General features: G+C 46.1%; 1 protein-coding gene across 2 annotated transcripts in view; it reads left to right on the top strand.

Moving 5' to 3' along the window:
• LOC144098243 (ankyrin repeat, SAM and basic leucine zipper domain-containing protein 1-like) overlaps positions 1-26,723 on the top strand; it is a 122,591-nt gene that overhangs the window by 61,951 nt on the left and 33,917 nt on the right. For both annotated transcript variants that reach the window (XM_077630734.1, XM_077630735.1), the window contains 2 exons: positions 6,625-6,765; positions 8,583-8,692. In XM_077630734.1, the coding sequence (XP_077486860.1) occupies positions 6,625-6,765; positions 8,583-8,692 (251 nt within the window). The remainder of the gene's footprint in view (positions 1-6,624; positions 6,766-8,582; positions 8,693-26,723) is intronic.

Below are 26,723 nucleotides of genomic sequence, written 5' to 3'. Positions count from 1 at the left end.
CGACAAAGGGGGGTGGCGACGTCATTGGGTGCCCAGCCTTCGCCAGTCACAAGCCAGGGATTGGGTTGGGAGTCAAGGGTGCACAAAACAACTTCTCCAGCCGGACACTACTAAAGGGAGAGGTCATCACTCAACCGCACAAGGCTACACTATCTCCACCATTATTGGCGGCTTCTGCGGCATGCACGAGTGAGTTCTCTATCGCGCCATGCTGGCTTGTTAAAAAAGACACACACACGCACTATGAGGAGTGTATAATTACTGAAAAATGGTGAAGGCCTCTGCTACTGCCATGGTGGCATGACTCAGTAGCAGTGGTGCCACCGCACAATCTGCGAGCAGTGCTTGCCGAGCACAGCTTCACCACATTGAAACAATGAAAGGGCCATTTGGATGGAAGTGGAGGAAATGTGTATTGGCACTGGTGCGGTAAGGCACCTTCCAAGAGACAGGACCAACAATGTGCCGATCTGTGTCCGAAATGCCCATTCCCATGACAACAACCAGGTGCTGATGTGCAGCCAGTAACTGTCACCCATAGTGAGACATTGTGTACTTCACCAAATAATTTTCTATCAAAAACAATTACACAGCAAGTTACTAAAACAAGAGCAGACTTGAGCAAACTGTGCATATGCTTGAACGCACCTATTACAGTAAAACCTCATTGATACTTTAAAAGAAATCCGGGAAAAAAATGAAGTCGTATGATTCAAACTGCCTAATTTTGAAAAATTAAGTGTTGACTGAGGTACCTTTTTAAATCATAAAAATGTCGATTAGCATGTCTTACTGCAAGGTCTGAGCAGCTCCTTTTCTACTGCTTGCAGAATTCAGTTCGCATTTATTTGCATTACTCTTAGTGTGGAATAAACCTCATAACACATCCAATCTGCTGATGGCAATGGCCAAGGTTGCCGGGATCTCTTTAGTGTTGTTTTTGGATGCTTTGCCCTCCTGCAGCTATGCATTGCTTGGACGGCTCATTGTCACAACGTTCTTGCTCTATATACCCCGGTTCATAAATAGCAGGCAGCGCTGCGGAGGTAGTGCATCCGCGAAACCATATTACACCGCTACGTATCATTCGTCCTCAAAATTCCGGTGAGTGTATGGACAATAAAAAAGAGTCCTATAAAAAGATGTTGTAGCACTAATAATCACGGTTGATGCGCTGTGAGGCGCGCGGTGTTCGGGCCCTCTGGTTACAATTTTCACTGTGTGTGAAATACTCTTTGGGCACGGATTGAGTAGGAGCAATACACCCTATCAACTGCATATCATATCACCACATGTAATTCTTGCTTCTCTAAGTCTTAATGAGTCGCAGGACGAAAATGTGGCAAGAGGTAAAACAAAGCCCAGGAGGGTGCTGGTCATGGCACTTAAGGTTTGTCGCAGCGAAAAATGCTGGTGTTCACTTTGGTTGTATGGCGAACTATTTTTTGGGTGCATACTTAGCCTGTGCAAACAGGTATGCTAGCTTTGGAAGTGTTGCCTGCTGTGTATGAAACGAAGCGGGGTATAGACAAGTGTCAGGCCGTGACTTCAAAGAGATGCAGCGGCGCTGGCGTCAGCAGAGGCTTTTGTTGTGTAAGCAAAAAATAGGACCTTCCACATTGGGTGCGCCACGCTTGTGTGTTTTTGGGCGCAATTCACGGCGTGCCGACAAATTGTGGTGCAGTTGGTTGAGCCGCAATGCAGAAGAAAGGAAGCGGCATAAGTTTCCACAAGTTTATTGCAGTCAGATAGGCGCAAAATCAACGGGCAGGGGCCGAGGAGCAAGACAAGTTCGGCGACGTATCGGCTTCGCGGTTAATTATTACCCCTGAGCTCGTGGGTTATTGCACCGAACTTGTTTCGCCCCTTGGGTAACTATATTGCATTTCTGCATTCAAATCTAATAAGTTGGTGTGTGTCTCTGACTTCGCATCGTTGCTGCTCGGTCGCGTGGTGAACTGCGCAAAAATAAACTAACACCTGCAAATCGTTCTCATTCTGTCGTGCTCTCAGCATAAGTTTAGGCACGATATTCCGTGTGCTTGGGGTCGTAAGTTGAATGCAGGGGGCCATTTTCAGCAGCTTATCGCCTGGACAACGTCCCGAGCATCACTTCGCACGCAAAAAAAAAAAGACAAAAAGCTGCCGCCAGTCGCCTTCCGCGTTCACACCGTGCCGTGCTTTAAGAATCGCCGGACTCGTGTAGTAGCATGCACGACGGTTTTTTCTGTTTTCATTTTCTCAAATTTCAACAAGTGTGTCATTTCAACATCGGTCCAACGATGCTAGGATCTCGACAAAGTTGCGCAGTGTTATTTCGCAAATTATTTGAATTTTAACATTGTAGGTCGATCAGAACCTTGCGAACACAGCAAATGCTATGCCAAAAGCTGCTCCGATCAAGCAGTATGCGCACACATGAATAAATTTCATAGCTTAGCAGAGTGAGCATAAATTTAGTTTGGAGCTCCAGGAAAATGGTTATGCATGTGCTCGTGGAGCTCTCCAATCACATTTGCCTTATTCAAAGCAGCTATAGTGTTCATTAATCTCCAAGTTTTCTGGAGTGAAACGGCTCGGTGAAAGTAGGAAGCTCATATTACAAGGTTCGTCCTGTGATAAAGCTGATTCGCGTCGTGCATCACGTCGTCCTATCTTGCACTAGCAATCGGATATGCTTTATCATAGGGCCCATAAGTTGAGAACTGTGGACCGTTAGTTCCTCCCCATACCTCGCGTTCCACCCGCCGTAACGCTGCGCATTAACTTGTCGCCACCTAGGAATGAAGAAGCACCCCCCCCCCATGCAGTGCTCCGCCTACTAATTCCTTCTGGCGAATAGGCTGGAAAATTGCTGAACTACTCTCCGAGCATCAACAGAAATGTTTCTAACCACAAGCGACGCGCACGTTTTGAAATATTTGCATACAACAGTTGGTCTTGAAGGCAGTGTCGCTTGGCGCTGTGTAGGCGTGCTGTGTTTTGCCTACACCCCGCGTTGCTACCGACCGCAGCGCCACGTTTGTTTACAAACATGGCGCTTTTCTATGCATGCTGCTTTCCCCAGACCCGGTTCGCTCATACTATGTAAGCGCACCGTTTTAGTGCTGAGATTGTCAAGTTTAGGCACTGTGAAGAAGCCACTGCATTTCTCCTCTTCATGTTGCTTCCCACGATCCCCTGGCATGCTCCCGCTTTGTGTGCATGTGTACGCGCGGGCGCTTCGCCCCTTTTCACTTAGGCACTGCGGAGAAGCCACCAGGATGAGTGATTGATCGAGTGCCTCTATTTTCGGCTCACTTGTGTGTTTGCACATTTTGGTTTATCACCAAACGTATTATATAACCAGGGCTTATCGAAAATTTTAAACATAATCTCCGGGAGATTGGGTTAACTGGGAGAAAAATACAGTAGAATCTCGGTGACACGAATTTCACGGGGTCTCGAAACAATTCGTACGATGCGAAATTTTTGTATCATCGAAACGAACAAAATTCATATGCAGAATCACACAAAATGCATGAACGCAGATCTGCTTACGGCTGACAGGATCTATTCACGACTATGCGGCCACGCTATTCGAGGTGCGTTCCGCACAATTAGCGATCGCGATTTCGGCGATGTGAGGGCTGCGCACCACTGCTCACTGCTCGCGGGGCCTACCGCATGATTAGCGATCGCAATTTCGGCGATGTGAGAGCCGCGCACCGCCGCTCACTGCTCGCGGGACGTACCGCACGATTAGCGATCGTGATTTCGGCGATGTGAGAGCCGCTCACTGCTCGCAGTGCGTACCGCACTATTAGCGATCGTAATTTCGGCGATGTGAGAGCCGCACACAGCCGCTCACTGCTCGCGGGGCGTACCGCACGATTAGCGATCGTGATTTCGGCGATGTGAGAGCCGCGCACAGCCGCTCACTGCTCGCGGGGCGTACCGCACGATTAGCGATCGTGATTTCGGCGATGTGAGAGCCGCGCACAGCCACTCACTGCTCGCGGGGTGTACCGCACAATTAGCGGTCGTGATTTCGGCGATGTGAGGGCTGCGCACCGCCGCTCACTGCTTGCGGGGGGTACCGCACGATTAGTGATGTGAGAGCCGCGCACAGCCGCTCACTGCTCGCGGGGAGTACCGCACAATAGCGATCGCAATTTCGGCGTTGTGAGGGCCGCGCACTGCCGCTCACTGCTCGCGGTGCGTACCGCACTATTAGCGATCGCGATTTCGACGATGTGAGGGCTGCGCACCGCCGCTCACTGCTCGCGGTGCGTACCGCACGATTAGCGATCGCGATTTCGGCGATATAAAGGCCGCTGTACGATCGTTTTTGAGCCGCATGCGGACGCGTCCTAGCGACCGTGCGTACGGACGAGTCGGGGCGCGGGGCGGGTGAGATGTTGTAAGATAAGTTTGCTGCATGCGACCGAGCGGACGGTTCCGGCCTTCTGATTGGCGCGCTCTTCACTGCCGCCCGTGCTGCAGCACAGGCATACGCCGTAGCAAAACATGAACATATCTGGGTATTACTTGTTGGGGGGGCTAATCGGTGCATATGTTTCCAGATAAGGGTTGTAGCGCCGAAAACGACAACACATGGCAAGCAAGACGGGACTGGCGCAACTTCCAGCTATTTATTCACCGCGAATGTGAATGAATATAAGGAAAACAATCAAGAGGGGTTGCAAGAACCACAATGAGTTGGAGGGTTGTACAAAAAAAAATAAAAATAATGTAAAAAAAATACAAGTGAGCCGTACAGGTGTCTCACCCTGGTGTATCTAAACAAGCAGTTTCATTCTTATAAATGGTAATAGATGTGGTACTAAGACAATCACTACAGTGGCTTTGGATATAGAAAGCCTCCATCAGTTCGCAGGCTGTCTGGTCCTTACTTCTGTTTAAAACCTTTGTTTCTTTCAGCCTTGCTGCACACTTAATCTTTCTTTCTTCTCTGCAGGCTTTACATTGATGAGGCAATTGTGATCCAGTACCATTTTGTAAATCCCGATTATGTTCTTTTAATCGGTTGTTAATACAGCGGCCGGTTTGGCCAATGTACTTCTTTCTGCACGTGAGAGGAATCTGATAGACGACTCCCACGGAACATCTATCAGATTCCTCTCACGTGCAGAAAGAAGTACATCGGCCAAACCGGCCACTGTATTAACGACCGATCAGGAGAAGAACAAAAGAAGGCTTAAGTAGTGAGCTTTTCAAACGTAATAGTACTTGCAGGCGATATCACTGACTGATGCAAAAGCACTCGTTCCGACTGCAATTACTTTCACTACACTGACACTTGTCTGTGGGCTGTGAAGTTTGCTGTATGCACAGGGAATTCACCCTGGGGAGCTGCTTCTCGCTGCTGTTCATGAAGATCCTCACACGAATAAAGAACACTTGTAACTATCACAAACGGCTTCATATAAGCACTTTGCTGCGCTGTTACGTCTTGTATTGATAGCGTAGGTTTGAAGGCCAGTCAGTTAACTCAGTGTAGATGGTGGCAAAACAACTTGGGGAAAACTGCCGCTGTTGCACATGGCAAAGCTCGAAGTCATTGTCAACACTCGTAATAATTACATGCGGCCAATATTATGTTTCTCGTCATATCTACTACCTACTAGGACTGGTTTCTCAATCCGCTTCGCGGGCAGCCATTTTGCTGAGGAGGCGTGGCCTGGCACGTCAAGGGACAGCAGCCAACAGCTGTGATGTGACCATCAGCTCGTGCGCCAGAAAGTTGAAGTTGACCAACTTGGTGCGCCCATGCGGATGCGTTCATGCACCCTATTGTTCAACCCATACGCACAGTCGCAACGAGTCATCCGTATGAGGCTAAAAAACGATTGTTCGTATCATCTGATGCGGCACGGGAGAAAGTTCGGAACATCGGGAATTCCGCACGTTGTGCACAATGCACTCCAGCCGAGGAATTTTACGAATTCGTATCAGTGCGAAATTTGTATCAAGCGTGTTCGTATCACCGAAATTCTATTGGTGTAATAACTCTATTGGAGATTGTTAATGCCCGTGGTTCTGAGTGTGTGAACTGGATTGGTGTAATAACTCTATTGGAGATTGTTAATGCACGTGGTTTTGAGTGTGTGAACTGGGAATGTATCAGTAAGGTTCTAATACAATGAAAAACCTCTGGTAACTCATTCTGCGCCAACTGGTTAGTGGCTGTTGGGAGTTTAATGCTTCGACATTGTGGCACATTACTTGCCGTCTCAAAACGTCCACTTTGCTCGTGGCCTTCACTGCATGCAGGGCAGAATGCCCTCTGCCATTAAGGCTTGTTTTTGGAAGAGTGTAAGGAATTGGCAGCATTGCAGCGGGAAGGCCTTAAACCCAAAGAGGGCAGAAGCGGCAGCGGTGGGTACAAGCTGGCAAGTTCTGAGCTGCTGCGGCCTGTGAAGAAACGCTGAGCAGAGCAGCCCAGCTCATCTGGCATTGCTCGCCCACAGGTCTGCAGCTTCCGCTCTGGTCTGGTGCTATCACCTGGAACACTCTTCTATGTGATTGAACAGAAAGGTTTTGAGCCTTGATGTCCAAAGTAGTGCTGCATGGACACTGGGTTTGGGGACTGTTGTGGTAACAGTGCGTTTCCACTGACAGGCTCTCAGCTGGGCAGCGTACGGGGGACAGGGCAGAGCAGCCCGTCTCCTTTTGCAGAAGGTTCCTGCTGATGTGCTCACCCTGGCCACTTTGGACGGACAGATGCCCTCGGATTTGGCCCTCTCCCAGGGTTACTGCACTGTGAGTGGGTGTGCTGCATGCAGCAAGGGGTTCAGTGCTGCTGTTGCCTGGTGGACAGAAAAGGGGGCCCCGCCACTGGCAGGAACAGCTTGCTGCCATCATCAGGTCTGCTGCACAAGGCAGCTGCATGAAAATCTTCATCCATTCTTTCACCAGTGCAGTATGCCAGTTTAGTGATCTTGAGATTGGCAAGCATATTAGTGTGGCTTGAGTGTAGGTTACCAAAGAAGCAGTGATTGATTTCTCCGTTACTTTTTGCTTACTGTTTACTGGCCAATTTACCACATGAAACTCAGTGTTGGTCTCGCATATTGTTTGGTTGTTATGAAAAACATTGCAACTACAATATTTATTATTGGCCCATTTAAAAATCAATATTGGTAAACAGTTGTATTTTGGGCTTTGTCACAGCTAAGTGTTTGTGGCTTCCTTTTGGAGGAAAAGGTTGTGTTGAAAAGAACAAAACAAGACAGAAATAATGACAAATAGTTGGCAATTTTATGACAGAAAAATCCGACCGTCACTGAAAGAAAGTTTTATACAAACGTTCCTTTTTTGAAACAGTGGCCTTTTGCAATAGGAAAAAAATTCACTGGATCATTACAATACTCGCTAATGTGAAATTTGAGCGCAGCAATTGGGAAAATTGTACCATAGGTGACCGAAGATGGAACATGCATTGCTGAGCAGTGACGGCGCTTGGCATCGGCTTCGACCAATCCCACAGCGATTGAAGTCACACCACCACTTTCCTTCGCTTTCCTCATGCCTTTGCTCCTCACTCACTCCGCTGGTTATGCTGAGGTCAAGGCCAACGCAGAAGCAAAACAGGCTCTTAAAAGCTGTGCTCTAAAGTGGCCAGTTGTAGAGCACTGTTGGCCAGGTCATCTTTGCAGCATGTCATGCATTGGATCGCATCATTTTGCTGGTACGGCACAGTGCGCAGATTTCGAAATCTCAAAGCTGACCACAGGCTACGACGGATGCTGCAGTGAAGGGATCTTGATTAATTGTTTAATTTTGATCACCTGGAATTCTTTAATGTGCCCTGACACTGGTGTTTGTGCATTTCGCCTGCATTTAAACGTGACTGCCATAGCCGGAAATCCATCCAGCAACCTTGGGCTCGGCAGCCAAATGCGACAGCCACCAGGGTGGGTGCACTGTGCCAGTCAGTTTCTGCTCTATCGTTTTCAGAGCTTAAAATTTTTGCTGATGCCCTCTAAATTTTCTCAATAAAATTAAAGTGTGTTCATTATGTGAGTAACTCTGGCACTTTGTGCAACGTTGGCCAACATTCATGTAAAAATAACTGATTACCACATGTTGGGCACATCTGTCTGAGTGCAAAGGGAGAAGTCAGGTGAGGGAACCTACTGGTGGAACTAGCCCAGTGATTATGCTCCACTGTAGTGACCCTGGGATGTTAAGATGTGGCACAGGTCTGACAGAGCTACCTCGGCATGCACACAGTAGTCTTTAACTGCTGGCGTCACCATCTGGAGAAGTGGATCACGTGGCAGGCGCGAATTAAGCATGGTTCAAGGAGGCCTTGCCAGAATCAGATAAAGATTCAAACCGCTCCAGATGGGAATGGTTCTGTTCTAAATGTGATTGCAGTAGAATGGCGCAGATGCATTTTAAGAAAGGCCAGGCAGGGCACTAGGCTCTTATTGCAAGATCATGTTCTGCCAGGTCAAGTCATTGTGGAAAATTAAAACACAACTGGGGTATGAAAAGACATTGGCAGAATTTCGTAACTGAATGCATGGGTGCACTTGGTTTGTTGTTCTCACAGTGACCTTCTTTTACTGCAGCTTTCGCAGATCTTGTGCCGGTTTGAGGCGGAACAGCTCAAGCAGAGTGGTGACCGGAGCACGTCTGACCTTGACATGAGGGAGCCATGGTTCGTAAGCCAGCCTTCCAGGTAATACACTTCTGCTCAATGTAAAAATTGTCCCTGAAGCCAAATAGGTCTAATTTTGAATGCTGTTTGCTCAGGTTGTGATGCTCGACTGCTGACCCTGAAGATGCGCGTTCGATCCTGGCGAAATGCTTGGGGCCTGTGGGCTGTGCAATATCAGTGCGCGTTAAAGGACAAAATTATGTGGGGCCCTCCACTATGGTGTTCCTCATAGCCTGAGTTGCTTTGGGATGTTAAACCTAGGCATGTTTGAATAGTGATTTTTAGTTCGAAGGAAACGATTAGTAATTTTCTTCAAGTAATTTCGAATCGAATATTTTGAGTACTTCAGCAACAAAGCAAGGCTGAATGTTACAATAAACATTTTTGAAATCAGATACTGTTGAACCTCGATATAACGAACCTCTATTTAACGAAGTTTGCAATGCAACAAATTTTTTCGGTTAACTTTCTTGCTTCCATTGAAATGCATGTATTTTTTCTCTCGATTTAATAAAGTACTTTCGCATATGAGTTTCGATACAACTAAGTTGTTGTGAGCACAAAAAGCAAAATTTGGGCAAATTTCACCGCTCTGTAAAGTAAAAAAATTGTATGCTCGTAATAAACGTGGAGAGTAGATAAAAAATCCCCACTACGACGCCCGGGCATATGGACGTCAAAATAGGCATTGTTGATCTTCAGTGCTGTTTACATCTGCGCGAATAAAAATTACAGCGTAAATAAGAAAAGTGCGTTACCGAATTGCCAATTCTTTGTCACCTGTTTTTGAACCGAAATCGCGAACCTGTTGGTAGAGACTAGTAGTTTAAACTTCCTGCACCTTCCAGTGTCAGACGACGCATATTCGCTAAGCCTAGCAGCTGTGCATACACAGAAGCAGTCTGAAAATCTGGCCTGTTTTATCGGTAAAATTTTGTGGTTCAGGCAAGTTGACGTAAAGCGAAAGCTTCGTGCGCCGATAGTTTGCCGTGAACGTGGGGTACAGCATAGCGGCAACAAAGAATCGGTGATGAAGCGAGAGGCTCCGCTTCGACGGGTGCCGCCATGTTGACCAAACATAAAGCAGCTTTGGGGCGCACGCTATTTCGTTCGCCACTAACGTTAACCCAAGACTCCAGGCGGGCCTTGCGCTCTGTGCATGCGCACTTCGACACCCCAAAGCTCTTGGGGCCCCCTATTCTGCAACTCCCTACTGTCTATGACACGGCACACAAAGCAAGCCAAACCGGCTGCGCTATTTTGTGGGGACCTCCTGCTTGCACGTCCCATTCCCATCAGCCCGCGAGACGATCTGATGCATGATCTCATGTGGAGGAAGGAAAGAACTCAGGAGGGGCAGTTACGTCGCATGTTTTGAAGCCGGCTCCCCCCTTGCACCTCTCCTACTTGGCCACCATCTCAGCGCACTTGTGCATGTGCAGCTGCCGCGGTGGCTGAGTGGTTACGGCGCTCGGCTGCTGGCAAAAAAGACGCGGGTTCGATCCCGGCCACGGTGGTCGAATTTCGATGCAGGCGAAATTCTAGATGCCCGTGTACTGTGCGATGTCAGTGCATGTTAAAGAACCCAGGTGGTTGAAATTTCCGGAGCCCTTCACTACGGCTTCTCTCATAGCCTGAGCCGCTTTGGGACATTAAACCCCCCATAAACCATAAACCAAACATGTGCATGTGCAACAAGTAATGCAGCAGACGACGCCGGTGCGCCCAGCGTTACTATTGGCTGCGCCAGCGGCCAAAGGTTCCCAGTAGTCCTTGCGAAAGCGCGTGACTTCCAGCTCACTTCTTGGCATGCAGCTCAGACAGTGAGGGCCTCTCTTGAGCTTTCCTTCCTCCATGCATGATCTGACGGTTGGCAGGGTTGCTTGACGCCTTTAACGGGCTTCTGCAGCACCGATTAGTTTCGAATTTAGTGCGCCCGTTTCGTGGCAGTCGCTGCAGCATTACGTGAAGCTTGCGATACTTCTTCAGTGGCAGCATTTATCTCTAGCAATCTGTCAAGATTTTGAGATATCCGCAGTTTGCTGAGAAAAATACTTCGAGGTGTAGGGTAAAATAGATGCGTGGTGCCGTGGGGAGCGGCTCGGCTTCGCAGAAAATTTCAACTAAACGGATACTTTGATATGCAATTTTCAGGGTAATGAGTCTTTACAGGACTACTCTCGCTGCTCGTTTTGCTTGCTGTTTCCTCTAAAATCGCTTGTAATATCTTCACGAACGCGTGTGGCAAAGTAAAGCAGAACGGGGAGATTTTAGAAATGCGCTATTTCGTTTGCACCACTGAAAAAACATAAACCTCGGTGCAATGAAGTTCGTGATATAACGAATTTTTTTTTCCAACAAGTACTACTTTGCTATATCGAGGTTCAACTGTATTTTAAGAGCGCCCAAAGCCACGACGTAAAAAAAAAAAATGAAAGAATGGATTGAAATTTTGTCACATTTATTAAAACTGTGTTGAATTTCTGCAAATATGGTCATTGGAAATTGGGGCAGCCAACCTACATGTGGTGCCAACTTATCTGGGAACTGCAATTGCTTCGTTGTGCAGCTATTTTAGGCGGTGACTCCATGACACCTGCTAGGCATACGCACCGCGTGTCCTCTTCCACCCCAAGTCAGGCATTGGAAAAGGGCACCCATCTCCATGTGTCACGCGCTAGCTGCCCTTCGTGCTCACGCCAATGCACTTCTTTATCGAATTTCACGCGGAGAAGAGCGGCTGCAGTCGGCTCAGAAGGAAGCCCTTCCATTGTTAGTCTTATGGTGATATTCAATCTCTGCTAGGCTCTTGTGCATTCGTGTAATGCAACTTGTGCGCGTGGGATCATGCACGTGTCAGTATGCCGTTCTGGTTACAGAGGTGCGACCAAGAAAGGCTAGCTCAGTGATTCCTTGCCTCGGTGACACGGATCTGCCAAGGAAAACGAAGCAAGCAGTCTTAGACCACTCGTAGGAAGGTACACAGCTGCCTGGACATTGTTTAGAGAATTTTGTTTTAGAAAATCTTAGCATAGACAATAAATGAAATGTTCAAACATGCATTCTTACGGCCACACACGCCTATCAGTTCCAAAATCCACAAGTGTATAGCCAGAACCGCAAAGTGTGGAAATGTAAGGAGGTAAAAAACAACAAAATAAAGCCTGGGGAGTCTTTCACAGATACCCAACTCACGAGAACGTTATGGAAAGCTTATGTGCCTTCTACAAACAGCTGAACCACGTAAAAAAAAAAAAAAAATGTGGGGGTAAGTCTCAAAAACTAAATGGCAGCTACTCACCTTTCACAGTTCCTCTTTTGACAATGCCTGATCAACGAACAAGTACAGGGGAACAGGCAGACATATTGGCTGAGCACTTTGCCGCAATTTCAAGTTCTTCACACTAGACCCAGTCATTTATAAAATGCATAGCCTAAAAACAAAGACTCCCCACAAGTGGAGGTGCAAGTGAAAAATACAGTAGGCTAATTACTCTCCAAGAAATCAATACTGTGCTGTCTGCCGGCAATAAAACAAGCTTCAGGACCTGACCAAATACACTGAAATGCTGGCCCATCTTTCCCGGCCTGCCGTAGAAGCACTTTTTAATTTCTTCAACAAGATATTCATCATCATCAGCATGACTGTGCCCATTGCATTGCAAATGCCTCTCCCATATCATTCCAGTAAACCCTGTTTTCTGCCAGCTGTGGCCATCGTATACCTGCAAACTTGATCTCATCCACGCACCTAACTTTCCGCCACCCCCTGCTATGCTTGCCTCCTCTTGGAATCCACTCCGTTAGCCTTAAGGACCAGCGGTTATCTTGCCTTCACATTACATGTTCTGCCCAAACCCATTTCTTCCTCTTGATTTCGACTAGGATGTCGTTAACGCGCATTTGTTCCCTCAACCACTCTGCCTGCTTCCAGTCTCTTAATGTTACACCTATCATTTTTCTTTCCATACCTCGCTGCTTTGTCCTAAACTTAAGCTGACCCCTTTTCATTAGCCTCCACGTTACTGCCTCGGGTGAGTACTGGTAAGATACAGCTGTTGTATACTTTCCTCTTGAGGGATATTGTTAAACTGCCATTCATGATCTGAGAGAACCTGCCATATGCGCTCCACCAGATTCTTATTCTGCTAGTTATTTCTCTCTCGTGATTCGAAAAAGCGGTCACTGCCTGCCCTAAGTGGACACATTCCCTTACCTCTTCCAGCACCTCAGTAGCAATTGTGAATTGCTGTTTCCTTGTGAGACTTTTGAGGATTACTTTGGTTTTCTGCATGTTTATCTTTAGACCCACTGTTTTGCTTTGCCTGTCTAACTCATTGATCATGCTTTGCAGTTCTCCTGAGTGACCTGGCAAGGCAATGTCATCAGCGAATCACAGATTACTTAGGTATTCTCTATCTACTGCCTGGTCTCCGGCCTGTTTCTTTCCAACCTTCGCATTGAAGTCACCCATTAGTGCAGTGTACTGTGATTTTACTTTGTTCATTGCAAATTCCACGTCTTCATAGAAGCTTTCATTGATCTGGCCGTCATGGCTAGATGCAGACATGTAGGCCTTCACCATTTTCACTCTCATCCCCAACTGTTCCAGTCCAGGGCTTAGAATACCTCCTTTAAACAGGCAGTAAATAGCACTGGTGAGATCATGTCTCCTTGCCTGACGCCTTTCCTTATTGGAATTTTCCTGCTGACTTTAGGGAGAACTATGGCAACTGAGCAGTCATTATAGATATCTTCTACTATTTTCTCATTAGGCTTTTCTACACCCTAATTCTGCAATGCCTGCACGACTGGTAACGTTTCAACTGTGTCAGATGCTTACTCTTAAACTATGAAGGCTATTGTAGAGGTTGGCTATATTTTGTGCATTTTCCTGTCACCTGACTGTGGTCTGTTGTAGAGTATCCTTTGCAAAAGCCTGCCTGATCATTTGTTTGATTGAAGTCTACGGTTGTCCTGACTGTATTAGCAATTAACTTAGTAAATGCAACGAGTTGGTCTACCGATAGCTGCCGCCTATGCTGTGTGGCCGGACTGTAACGGTCAGTTCGAATTAACGAGGTGCGAATTAATGAGTTCTCACTTGTTGGCAATGGACAGTGAGCTGATAGGTCTGTAATTTTTCAAGTCCTTGACATCTCCTTTCTTATGAATTAAGACAATGTTAACGTTCTCCCAAGCTTCTGGTATGGTCGAGGTCATAAGGCATTGCGTATACAGGGTGGCTAGTTCTAGCAAAATCTCTCCTCCGTCCTTCAACAAATCTGCTGTTACCTGATCCTCTGCATTGCTCCTAAGGCTTTTTCTACTTCCTCTTTCGTTACTGCTGGGATGTTCCATTGCTGTTCACTATTGCCTGTATCATTAACGTTCTGATTACATTGACTACTGTACAGGTCTGTGTAGAACTCTTCGGCTACTTTGGTAAGGTCTCGAGACCTTACCATTCTGTGTTCGCTACAACGTATTTTTCCGAGGACCTCCACATCCTGCACGATGCCAGGGCGAGCGTATTTCATTTTTAGTCTCCCTATTGGGGCTTTTCCATGTCCACTTCCTGATCTCTCGTTTGTAGAAGAAGGTATTCATGACCTATAGATTATTTCTATCTGCAAGCACTAATAACTTCCCCCTGCTATTCCTAGAGCCCGTGCCATAATTGCCTACTTCCTGGTCTCCGGCCTGCTTCTTTCCCACCTTCGCATTGAAGTCGCCCATTAGTGCAGTGTACTGTGATTTTACTTTGTTCATTGCAAATTCCACGTCTTCATAGAAGCTTTCATTGATCTGGCCATCATGGCTGGATGTAGACATGTTGGCCTTCACCACCTTCAGCTTGTACCTATTATTAAGCCTAATTACAATAGCTGCCGCCCTCTCGTTAATACTATAGAACTCTATGTTGCCAGCTATATCCTCAAGGAATTCCACACCTAGTTCTTGCCTGTCCGCTAATCAACGATGGCGCAGTACGTGCCCGCCCCTTATTACTGTTACTACTGTATATGCCTCATCTGTCCTCCTAACCTAAGCCCTATGACATTCCATCTAATACCCGCTAGTTCCTCGAACAGCACGGCTAGGCTAGCCTCACTGGATAAGGTTCTGGCGTTAAACGTTGCCAGGTTCAGTTTGCAATGGCAGCCTGTCCGGAGCCAGAGATTCTTAGCACCCTCCACTGTATCACAGGTCTGACTGCCTCCTTGGTCAGTTGCTCCGCAGCCGCTGGGTACTGAGAGCCGAGGGTTAATTGGTTTGTTCATAGAAGGTTGTGCCAAGGACTACATGAGGGTGGCCAAATTCTACTCCGGTGAGGGAGTGCATTGTCGGTTCTGGTCACAGAGATCAGGCTGCACCCCAGGCGTGGTTATGCAATTCCGTTAACTCGCAAAGTTGTTTTTTTCTTTTTTTACAAACCCGGTGGTGAATTGCGCAGCACGTGGATTCAAACCCTGTTCCTCTTGCATGAAAGGCAGGTGCTCTGCCTCCTGCGCCATTGATGCATTCCAACAAGATATTCATAGAAGGCAAAATACCTTAGGAATAGAAAAAAGCCATTATGATACCATTCCTGAAACTGGGAAAGCCGTCAACCTCCCCTAGTAGCTATAGACCAATAGCCCTTATCAGCCATTTTTTGAAATCGTCTGAAAGTGTTCTTAATATTAAGTGGACCTTTGTCCGATAAACTTCTCGACATTCATCAATGCGGTTTTAAAAAGGCAAGTTTGATAATGGACCATCTAGTTCGCCTTGAAAATACTGTCCGAGAGGCTTTCATACATAGACAGCACTGTCTTGCTGTCTTTTTCGATATGGAGAAAGCATGTGATACAGCCTGGAAGTTTGGGATCCTCCGCAACCAAGGGGACCTAGGCATCTGCTGAAGGATGCTGAACTGTTTGAACGAGTTTCTGTCCAATCGATCATTTCATATACGTCTAGGCTTCAACCTTTTTGAGAAACTTCTTTCAGGAGAATGGGGTACCTCAGGGGCATATTTATTAGCACAACACTTTTTGTTGTAAAAATGAATTCCATTTGCAAAATAATCCCAAAATCTATGATTATTCAGTCTATGTTGACTATGTCCAGATAGCCTGCACATCTTCCAACATATCAACATGCGAGAGACAAGTACACTTGACAATAAACAAACTAGTGACATGAGCAGAAAGGAATAGGTTCATTCTCACTCAAAAGAGGCCTACAAAATGACCGCATCTTACACCTAAACAAAGCAAAATTACCTGTAAAAAGTGAACACAAATTTCTAGGCCTTACATTTGACAAAAACACATTCCTACGTCACATAAACACTCTCAAAAAGAAAGCCTCCTAATTCCTGTCACAAAAACACTGGGGGTCCAATAGGACATGTCTCCTAAAAACCTGTAGCTCTGTAGTATGCTCTACCTTAGGCTGTGGATGCATAGTGTATTGGTCAGCAAGGCCATTGTACCTTGGACGACTGGATCCAGTACAAAACCGAGGGCTGCATATTTCTTCTAGCGCATGCAGATCATCACCAGTGAGCAGTCTTCATGCAGAAACAAGTGGACTTTCCTTCTCGCAGACAGAAGTATGCTTACGTGTACATACGTTCTGAAAATAAGGCCCTTATTGAAACGCCTCTGTTGGCCCATAGTTACCAAGTGCACTTCAGAAACACTGTTTAACAATAAACCCCAATCCTTTTGGCCTTTACTACTCCACTTCGATGATATATGCCGAGAATTAGGAATGCTGGCTGCCCTACCAAATATTGCCGCAGACATGAATGATCTGTTGCGACCCTGGTACAGCCTGCCTTCTGTGAGCGACTGCACATTAACACACTATTGTCAGACGCCAACACCTCGCAGGGGCGTCTGCTTCGTGCAGACGTTGGTGAGTTGCAACACCACAGGTTCCTGAGCATCTGCAGAGACATCCCCGCAGGGGGATGATGGTGAGCAGTGCGTAACCACGGACCTGAGTACCCGTGCTTAGCCGTGCATGGCATCGCCGTGTCCGCGGAAAAAAGATCCTGGTGGTTGAGCCAATGCCGAGCGTTTGGACCTTTAATGCCCCTCAGCAGAGGAAACACACCACTTGGCCCCAGCTTCCTGCAAACAGCACCTCTGGCCTGACCTGACTGGGGGAAATTGGCAGTCGCCTTTTCCTATCTTACCCTCTTTCACTTTCCTACCCCTTTCTCACAACTCTCCTACTCACTTCTTGGTTTTTTTCCTTTTTGTCCTGGCGGCGAGTGTTGACCTTGTGTGGCCAACCACCCTGAGTTGTCATATTTGGTTATAGTTGGGGGTGTACAGCTGGCGTGGGCAGGACTTGCGTGCAAGTTCTTGTCCCATCCCCTAGTTGGGCTTCGTAATGGGCGGCTGGCACTATGTCCGAAAAACTTAATTTTTTTATGGCTCCCCCACTTTCCAAATCTGATCGCTCTCTGAAAAGAGGGCGGAACAAGGCAGAAAACTTTTTCAGAAAATAAATAACTGTCCCTAAATATCATGTTATCCATAGTAAAGTAGAAGATTAGCAAGCAAGAATACTATCCCCCTTCCTTGTATCGAAGTGCTTGACAGAAACCTTGGGCATTGGGTATACGGTATCAGAAATGGTGTGGCGATTTATTTCTTGAACTGCGTGACAACATGCAGCGTATCTAAGCTCTCAAACCTAGCATCCATAGGGGAAATCCGTGTCTCCATGACTTCCCATTCATCGCTGAACACTTTCCGAGGCGTAATATCCAAAACTGATTTTGTACACATCAAAGAAAAAGAAATGCTCAAAGGGCTCAGCGACCAAGACGTGATAGATGTCCACTGAATCAAGATCCGGAAGGACAGTAAGGAAATAGACACAAAACACTTGATCCTCACATTCAACAGCAGCTCATTGCCTGATACAATCGAAGTGGGATATTTGAAAGTTAATGTAAGACCATACATACCCAGCCCTCACAGATGTTTCAATTGTAAAAGGTTCGGCTACGGCTCACAGAGTTTCCGCGGTCGCAAAACTTGCACAAACTGTGCTTCGAGGTATCACCATTCTGATGAATGTGATGCAGCCCCGTGCTGTGCAAACTGTGAAGGAGACCATGCTGCATGCTCAAGGGCGTGTCCGTCCTGGAAGAAAGAAAAAGAGATAATAACCATAAAGACCAAAGAAAAAGCTTCATTTAATGAAGTGAGGAGGCGATTTGCACTCACCAACACATTCTCCTTCACAGCGAAACCAAACTTTGCTGATGTGGTGTGCAGGGGCATAGCACCACACAGCACTCCGGCACCTGCCGAGGCCACTTCCACAGAGCCTATGGCAGCGCCATCCACGCCCCAGGCAGGGTCAGCGAAAGCTCCCCTGCCATTGCCAAAGCAGGGAGTGCCAGTCCATGGGTCGGCATCGTGCAGGACTTCCGCCCGTTGGGGGAGGCCTGTAACTAACACAACCGCGGCTTCTCCGCGGTCCTCCAGCACCTCTGGCGAGGTGACAGATGTAACTCCCAATCCGCCCACTTTTCAGTGGCGGAACAGCTCTGTTGAGCGAAAAAAAGACAAAGCCCTCATAATGGGCCTACCGCATAAGTAAATCCCCTTTCATTCCCTCCCAAAAACATAAATGTGGCTTTTGTAGCTATAGCTACATTACGGTAGCATTTCGAGCTTTCAGCATGACGGTGGCACGTGACCGTGGCGGTGCAGCCACGGCGTGGCAGCGCGCCGGCGAAATCGAGCTTAAACAGCTGTGCACATGCGCCATGTCAAGTGGGATGAAGATGAAGGAATGCCCAGTGAAACGCAGCGGCGAAAGACTGACTTTGCAATTCAACTGAGCAAGTTCCACTCGGCCAGCTGTAGGTATCGCGTCACTCCAGGTTTAACCAGAGCTAAACCATTGCCAATTTTAGTTGAGTGGAACTGTAGAGGATTGCTGTGGAACTACAGTGACGTAACACATATTTTAGGGTCAATGTTGCCCACAGCTTTATGTCCTCAGGAAAGCAATCTCAATTCACAACAGGTAAATATCCTGAGACATTATAAAATTTTCTGGCGCGATCATGAGCAGGGAGATAGACTCTCTGGAGACGTTGCAATTGTCATCCGAAGCGGCGCCCCTGCTCAAGAAATCGAACAAAACTTGAGGCGGATGCCGTCAGCATCGTCAGCTACAAAACACTAACAATCTGTTCTGTATATCTTCTTCCACGTTTACCACTAACAGTCTGTGAGCTAGAAGAGCTGATCGATGAAATTCCATAGCCATATCTGGTAGCTGGTGATTTTAATGCTCACTCACCTTTTTGGGGAAGCGAACGCTGCGACACTAGGGGCCAAACTATCGGAAGATTTTATCCTCATAAATAATATGTCTTTTAAATACGGAGAAGGCCGCATACTGCTCCCCAACCTCGGGGAAAATGAGCTGTATAGATTTGTCTTAAAGTTCACGTTGTGTTTTTAATGATTTTAGATGTGATGTCATTGACAACCTATATGACAGTGATCACCTACCTACATTAACGAGTTTTATACCCCTGTCACACGGGCACTGCAAAGGCCTTTGAGAATCAGGTCCTTATATCCAAAGGCGTAAGGAGTGCAGCTACACGGCACTAATGTTGCGCCTTTGCCGCTAAGGGCCTTGGAGGCGAAGGCGCTCGTCAGAGACCTTTGGAGCCGAAAGGAGCAGCCTTCGAGAACCTGCAATTGCAGTGCTATCCAGCGTCAAAAAGTAAAAGCAATAACCAGTAAATACAGCAAAAAATGTTTGAAAACATCTTTAAAAATGCGAAAGGTGTGCCTGTATTTTTGTATGGGTGTTTATATTTTAAGACAGTAAAAGTGTAGCAGCAATACCGAGTGCCCCTGGTGGCCAAGGTGATATACAAAACCTGCTGCTGCTGATGATGAGCACAGCTGTTGCAGTCCTTTTAAGAAAGCAATTAGAATTAAAAAAACTGCCTGAGCTCAACGAACGAACAGAATTCCCCACATTAATTTTAAAACATTCACTTCTGCCGGCTTGAGCACAACAGCGGATGCTAAGCCTCAACGACTGTTTCACCTTTGGGCTGCACCGTGTAGCAGCGTCGCTGCTCCTTTAAGCTTTCGCTCCTTTGGTAAAGAGAGGTGCCTTTACTGGAAAGGCCTTAGGGGAATGCCTTGTGACAGCGGTATAACATCCCCGCCGGAAATCATCTCAACAAAGCTGCGACGTTGGAAGCTTCATTTAACAGACTGGCAACTTTTTAGAACCGAAGCCACATTGGAAAAAATTGTTTTAGAAAACCTGAGCATTGATCAAATAAATGAAAAGTTCATGAATTGTATTATAACTGCCGGACATTTAGCTATTCCACAGTCTTCAGGAGTGGTGCGACAAAACTACAAAGTGGGGTGGACAAAAGACTGCAGGGAAGCAAGAAAACTACGAAACAGAGCTTGGGGTAAATTTCATAGGTACCCAACACAAGAGAACCTCGTACATTTTAAAAAGGCAAGAGCCAAAACTCGGTACGTCCGTCGCAATGCAGACAAAAACCTCATGGCAAAGTTATGTTTCTTCTATAAACAGTCAAATGACTTAAAAAAAGATGTGGAAGCAGGTTCGAAAATTAAATGGCACCTTCTCACCGTTCACAATTCCTTTTTTGACAACACCTGGCACACAAACAGGCATAAAGGAACAGGCAGACATTATGGGGCAACACTTTGCTGCAGTTTCCAGTTTGTCTCACTAGTATATGCAGTCATTCCTAAAATACAGAAATATAGCCGAAAAACAAAGACTTCCCACGAGTGGAAGTGCGAACCAAGAATACAACAATTTAATTACTCTGCAGGAAATCAATAGCATTCTTTCTGCGGGCAAAAAAACTGCTCCAGGAGCCGACCAGATATGCTGTGAAATGCTTGCTCATCTTCCCCAGCCTGCCGTAGAGGCATTCTTGAATTTCTTTAACAAAATATTCATAGAAGGAAAAATACCTAAGGAGTGGAAAAGAGCTTTCAAAGTGCCATTCCTGAAACCTTGAAAACCAACTTCCCCTGAAAGCTATAGGCCAATAGCACTTACAAGGTGCCTTGCCAAATCATTTGAAAGTTTCCTAAACATAAGTGTAACATTTGTCCTTGAATCCACGAACTTTTCAACATCCGTCAATGCGGTTTTAAAAGGGCATGCTCAACAACTGACCATCTAGCTCGTCTCGAAAACACAATTAGGGAAGCTTTTATACACAAACAGGACTGTCTTGCCATCTTCTTTGATATGGAGAAAGCATATGATACAACTTGGAGGTTTGGGATCCTCCACGATCTAGGCGACCTAGGTATCTGCGGGGTAGGATGTTGAACTGCCTCAGTGAGTTTCTTTCCAACCATTCTTTTCACGTACGCCTAGGCTCAACGCTCTCGAGAAAATTCATTCAGGAAAATGGGGTACCTCAGGGGTGTATATTAAGCACAACCCTTTTAATCATAAAAATGAATTCCATAGCTAAAATAATCCCCAAATCCATCATGTATTCAGTCTACATGGATGATCTTCAAATAGCCTGCACATCCTCAAACGTAGCAACATGCGAGAGACAAATACAACTGACAGTAAACAAACTAACAACATGGGCAAATAAAAATGGTTTCAAGTTTTCCACGCAAAAGTCAGTAGCTGTTCTGTTCTCGCTGAAAAGAGGACTCCACACTGACCCCACCTTTTATCTGAATGAAGTCACATTACCAGTAAAAGTTGCGCACAAATTTTTGGGAATAACTTTTGATAAAAAACTTGCATTCCTGCCACACATAAACTCCCTAAAAAAGAAAGCTTCTAAATCTCTGAATATACTAAATATACTGTCACGAAAACACTGGGACTCTGATGTCTGTTACAAATCTATCGCTCTGCAGTACGCTCTACCTTAGACTATGGTTGTGTAGTTTATGGATCGGCTAGACCATCGTACCTTAAACGACTGGATCCAGTACATACTTTAGGCTTGGGTCTTTCTACTGGGGCACTCAAGGAAAAATACAGTACTTTCACAGCTTATTATACAAATGGTTCAAAAACAGATGCTTACGTTGGAAGCGCAATGGTACAAGGAAATTGGAATAAAATAGTAAGGCTTCTGCAGTGTGCATCCATCTTCACTACTGAATACTATGCCATCTGTGCAGCCATAGAAAAAATAGTTAATGAGAACCTTGCCAACAGTATTATTTACACAGACTCGCTAAGTGTGCTTACAGCCCTTCATTCTGGAAATGCAATACCTCCGCTGCTTGGCGACCTCATACGCGACATCAACAGCCATAGCTCAAGGACAAAACATATGACTCTGCTGGGTACCAAGTCATGTCGGCACAAAAGGCAACAAAAGAGCAGATTTGTGTGCTGCTCAAGCTTGTGGCCAGCAAATTAAAAATGTACATATGCCCTATAGAGATTGCATGAAATTACTACATTGTAATGCAAGGAAAAAATGGCAGTCCGCTTGGAACAATGAAGTAAATAACAAGGTACGCTTAAGAAAAGCAGTTCTAGGTAAATGGCAGTCATGTGTGCACCAGAAACGTTTCAAGGAAGTCATTATCTGCCATCTCCATATAGGCCTCATACACATCACACTCAACTTTCTGCTAACGAAAAAAGACAAACCAGTTTGTACATGTGGAGATGAACTTAGTCAGTCACATTTTAATTTCATGATCGAATGTGGAAAAGCTACGGAAAAAGTGGTTCTCTCTGTTTTATAACCAATGCGTCCCTTTTCACCCAGCATTGCTCTTTGGTGATAATGCAATTGTGGACATGTCCTGCATTTTCATATTTTTAACAGAAGCTGGTGTTCTTAAAAAGGTGTAAAATATGACCTGGTGCTTCGCCCACGGAGGAAGACTATAACGAGGGTGAAACTCCGCCATCTGCGGCGACCAGAAGAGGTCACAAGCCCGCGGCGCCACTATCTTGCTGGCGGCCTGGAATGAAACTACTGAAATACAACGTAACAGCGTGCCCGTTGAAGCAAACACCAGTTTCGTCTGCTTGTCGTCTGCTTTAAGCGCGCGCCGGAGCCGCCTGCCCGGGCGCTGCTTTTTTATTAATTTTTTTCCTGCTGCTTCTACGAGGCGCTGCTACTGCATGCGCCCCCATCGGCGCATACAATTGTGACTTTATCTGGTCGCCTGCATCGCGCCGACGAGAGTTTCACCTCCTGTATAGTCTTGCTCCATAGCTTTGCCTGATGCACCTCAGCCACTCTCTCATTCCTGAGAAAAGGGCTGAGGTTTTTATTTGATTGGTTGGGGGCCTCCACTTCCTTGCCCAGCCAAGGACGGCTGGTGAGGTTACCCGACCTTCTTTGAAACATTTAATGTTAGCCATTTATAAATCTTGTTCTTGCTCTCAATAATAGATAGAAGGAATAGCTTTTTAAGCTTTCTATGTCGCCATTTTTTTCACATATTTGTAAAGATCTGCTGAAAACATTTTCTTATACCTTGAGCTTGGCGCATGATAGCCTTAGTTGCTTATGCACTATTAAACGCAGCACAACACAGCGTAAAACGCAAACACCGCATAAGCACGTACTACAAGGATACATAGCTCTAAAAAGAAAAATATATCGACTACACAGAATTTAATACAGAGGGCTCAAAAACTGAAAGTTAAGTCAGAAGTGCTGTTGTACAAAGTGACTATGAAATAATAGTAAGGCTACCAAATTGTTCATCTATACTTACTGTGGATTGTTATGCTGCCTGCATAGCTGTAGACAAAATAGTAAGTCAGAAGAGCAGAAACAGCATAATCTGTACTGATTCCCTTAGCTTACTTACAGCATTACATCTTGGAAATGCAGCTGAACGCTTAGTTGAAAGCTTCTTTCACAACATAGAAAAAGCCACAACACAAAGACACACGATAAGATTCTGATGGGTCTCGAGCCATGTCGGAATAAATGAAAACGAGAGAGCCGACCTGTGTGCTGCACAAGCTCTGAAGAAGGAAACAAAGAAAATACACATGCCCTACAAAGATTGCATAAGTTCGTAAAGTGGAAGCTGAGAGAACAATGGCAGGCTAATTGGGAAAATGGAGTAGATAAGCTACACTTAGTAAAACCCATCATTGGAGAGTGGAAGACATGCACACACCAAGAATGTTTCGCTGAAGTATTTTATGCCGTCTACGCATTGGACACACACACACCTTACACATAACTTCCTGCTGACGAAACAACACAAACCCATTTGTGAAAAATTTGGAATAGAACTTGCACAGCAAATCACATTTTATTCTGAACGTAAAAGCGCAAAAACACAATGGAATGGAATGGAAAACCAACTCGCCCAAATGCAGCCATTATTGAATCACATTTTATTCTCATGTGCAGCACTCTAAAAACTAAGGAAAAACTACTTTACTCAGCTTTATGATGAGTGCATCCCTTTTCACCCAGTGCAGCTCTTAAGTAATAATGCAATCATTGACATGTCTTTTGTTTTTGCAGGTTTTCTTCAAAAACTGTGAATTCTGGCCCAGTATTTTGTTTAATTTTATGATACACCTCAGCCACTTTCTCATTCCTGAGAAGGCTGAGGTCTTTATTTGGCTTGTTGGGAGCGTCGAGATCCTTGCCCATTCAAGGATAGTTACTGAAGGCTGGTTCACATGCAAGCGAAACGCTCGCGAATCTCGCCATCGCGGCACATACACCCTCTCTCATGCAGCAGCGGCAGCTCCAGCGGCTGGAGCGGTGAGCTTCGGCCAAGTTGTAAATTCTTCGTGGCGGCAGCACGGCAACACCACTTCTGAACCAATGACGGCCCGGCATTGCCACATGACCATTAGTACCAGAGTTTGTACGTCACACGTATAAACTTTAAAAAACAAATTCTAATAAGTGCTGTTGAATGCTTAAAATGGAAGATTTACATTTATTTAATTTTGAGAATAAATGACAAAACAATGTTTATATACTTATATATTACGCTTTTTGGTGTTTGCATACCGCCAAAACTGGTTGTAAGCGCATATCTTTTCCCAGCAACTTTGGTTTTTGCAGTGGTAGAAAATGCACAGGGGCAACACGTGTAAAATGAAAGCTCGCAAAGTGCTTCGCAGCGCCACGCCACTGTTAGTTCAATTTACCGAATCGCTTGCATGTGATCCAGCCTTGAGGCTGCCCAACCTCCTTTAAACCTTGTACTATTAGGCATTTCTAAAATTTCTCTTATCTTATTACCAAGTACCAGTACGCACTAACTTTTTAGGGCCTTTTCACCACCGTTGGTTTTCTCATTTCTATAAAATTCCGAAGGAAACAATTTTTCTCCATACCTTGAGATTGGCACATGATAGCCTCAGATGCTTATGTACCACCAAACCCAGCACAACACACAATTGAAACTTCCATTTAATTCGAACTGAGGTCCTGGCACAGCCCTGTATATTAGAATGATGGAAAACCCTCTATGATTCGAACATGTCGGCATCTGCGGTGGCAAATTCAAACTGGGCTGGCCCTTGACTTACACCACTCCTTGGAGACAGAAGCCAAGTACGTGCTGCAAATTGACTCGCGATGCACGAGGTGGGATGTGCGCTTAACTGACGGGATGTGCACTTAATTGGCGCTATGGGGTGACTAGTGCCTGTTTAGTACAAGCACCACAGTGGCTTGTACAGAGGGCTCTGTACAGCCTGCAATGGTTGTTCTTGTGCTGCTGTCGCTGGATCTGCTATCATGGCATGTCAGCGAGGGTGCAATTAAACGTTGTGTTACAGGGGTTCTCAACTTTACTGCCCCAAGTAATGCCCCCTCCCCCTCACTATCGGTCATCACAAGCGTCACAGTTGGCAGTGTTGCTTGTGAATGGACCATATGTGCTTTTTCTTGCTGTTTAATTCACTTCTGTAAGTACCATGTGTACTCTTGGAATTTGCGCATTTTTTTCTCTTTAAATTAGGGCTTCCAAAAAGGGGTGCGAAAATTACGCGAAAATTTTCTGAAAAAGTCCTAAGAAACTCTACAAAGAAACTCTACCTCTGACATTTGACACTGGGTGACCTTTGATCCGATGGGGTGGTGTGAAGCCGCCATGCAATGACATCCGATGTGGGTGTCGTAAGACCATGTGATACCACGTCATAGCCACGTGGTCATTTGGGTATATATAGAACGGCTGTCAAGAGCATGTAGCGGAACTGCCATGGAGGAGCCTCACACGCTTAGCAAGCATCCTTGCTTTTCGCTGAATTCCAGGGTTAGCCAAGTTAAGCCACTGCCATTTTTTTTTATCCGGATAAAAAGTTGGGGTGAGCAAATTATGTGTGGGCGCAGTTTACGCAACTAAATAGGCATTTATTTATTTTTATTTTTCTAGCTTTCAGCTATCAGTTCTTTATTCAAAGTCCATCTCTCGCTCGGGCTAAGACCTTCAACCGCGAGGCAAAATCGCAGACTACAAGCAGAAAAACTAGTCTTCTTCCCCCACATTCTGGCTGGGCTGCGCACAAAATCACGTGACTCCTCGTCCAGCTTTCATTGGCTATCTGTCGCTCACCGCTCTGGCATCAGCGCCGCGTCAGCGTCCCCCCCACCACCCCCACCACCCCTAATTTCGACAGGTACTGCCTTTGCGGCCCAAATGGGCTCGCTGGCGGCAAAACTTCACCCCAGCGCTGCCTCTGCCATCGAATTGTCTTTGCTGGGCTCGGCTAGCTCAGCGGAGCGGCCCACACTTTCAGTTGCCATGCGCACAAGTGCACTTAACACGCGTCGCCTTCTGCGCTGTGCCCCTTGCACACCATCTTGCCGGTGTGCCAAACATGCGTGCTCTGGCACAGCTATGTGTCTTGGCACACTGCCAATTTAGCCGGACGAGCCACTGTCACTCCCATCAGAACATGAACGCGCGTGCTGCCGTTACTGGCGCTCAGCGTCTTGGCATGCTTCCAAGGTCTGTGCTGCGGGTGGCACAGACGCTGATGGCACGAAACTGAGGCAGAGCTA

The sequence above is a fragment of the Amblyomma americanum genome, chromosome 7, assembly GCF_052857255.1.
Source record: "Amblyomma americanum isolate KBUSLIRL-KWMA chromosome 7, ASM5285725v1, whole genome shotgun sequence".
In the NCBI taxonomy this organism is placed as follows: Eukaryota; Metazoa; Arthropoda; class Arachnida; order Ixodida; family Ixodidae; genus Amblyomma; species Amblyomma americanum.
This window is presented reverse-complemented; position numbering and strand designations above follow the sequence as displayed.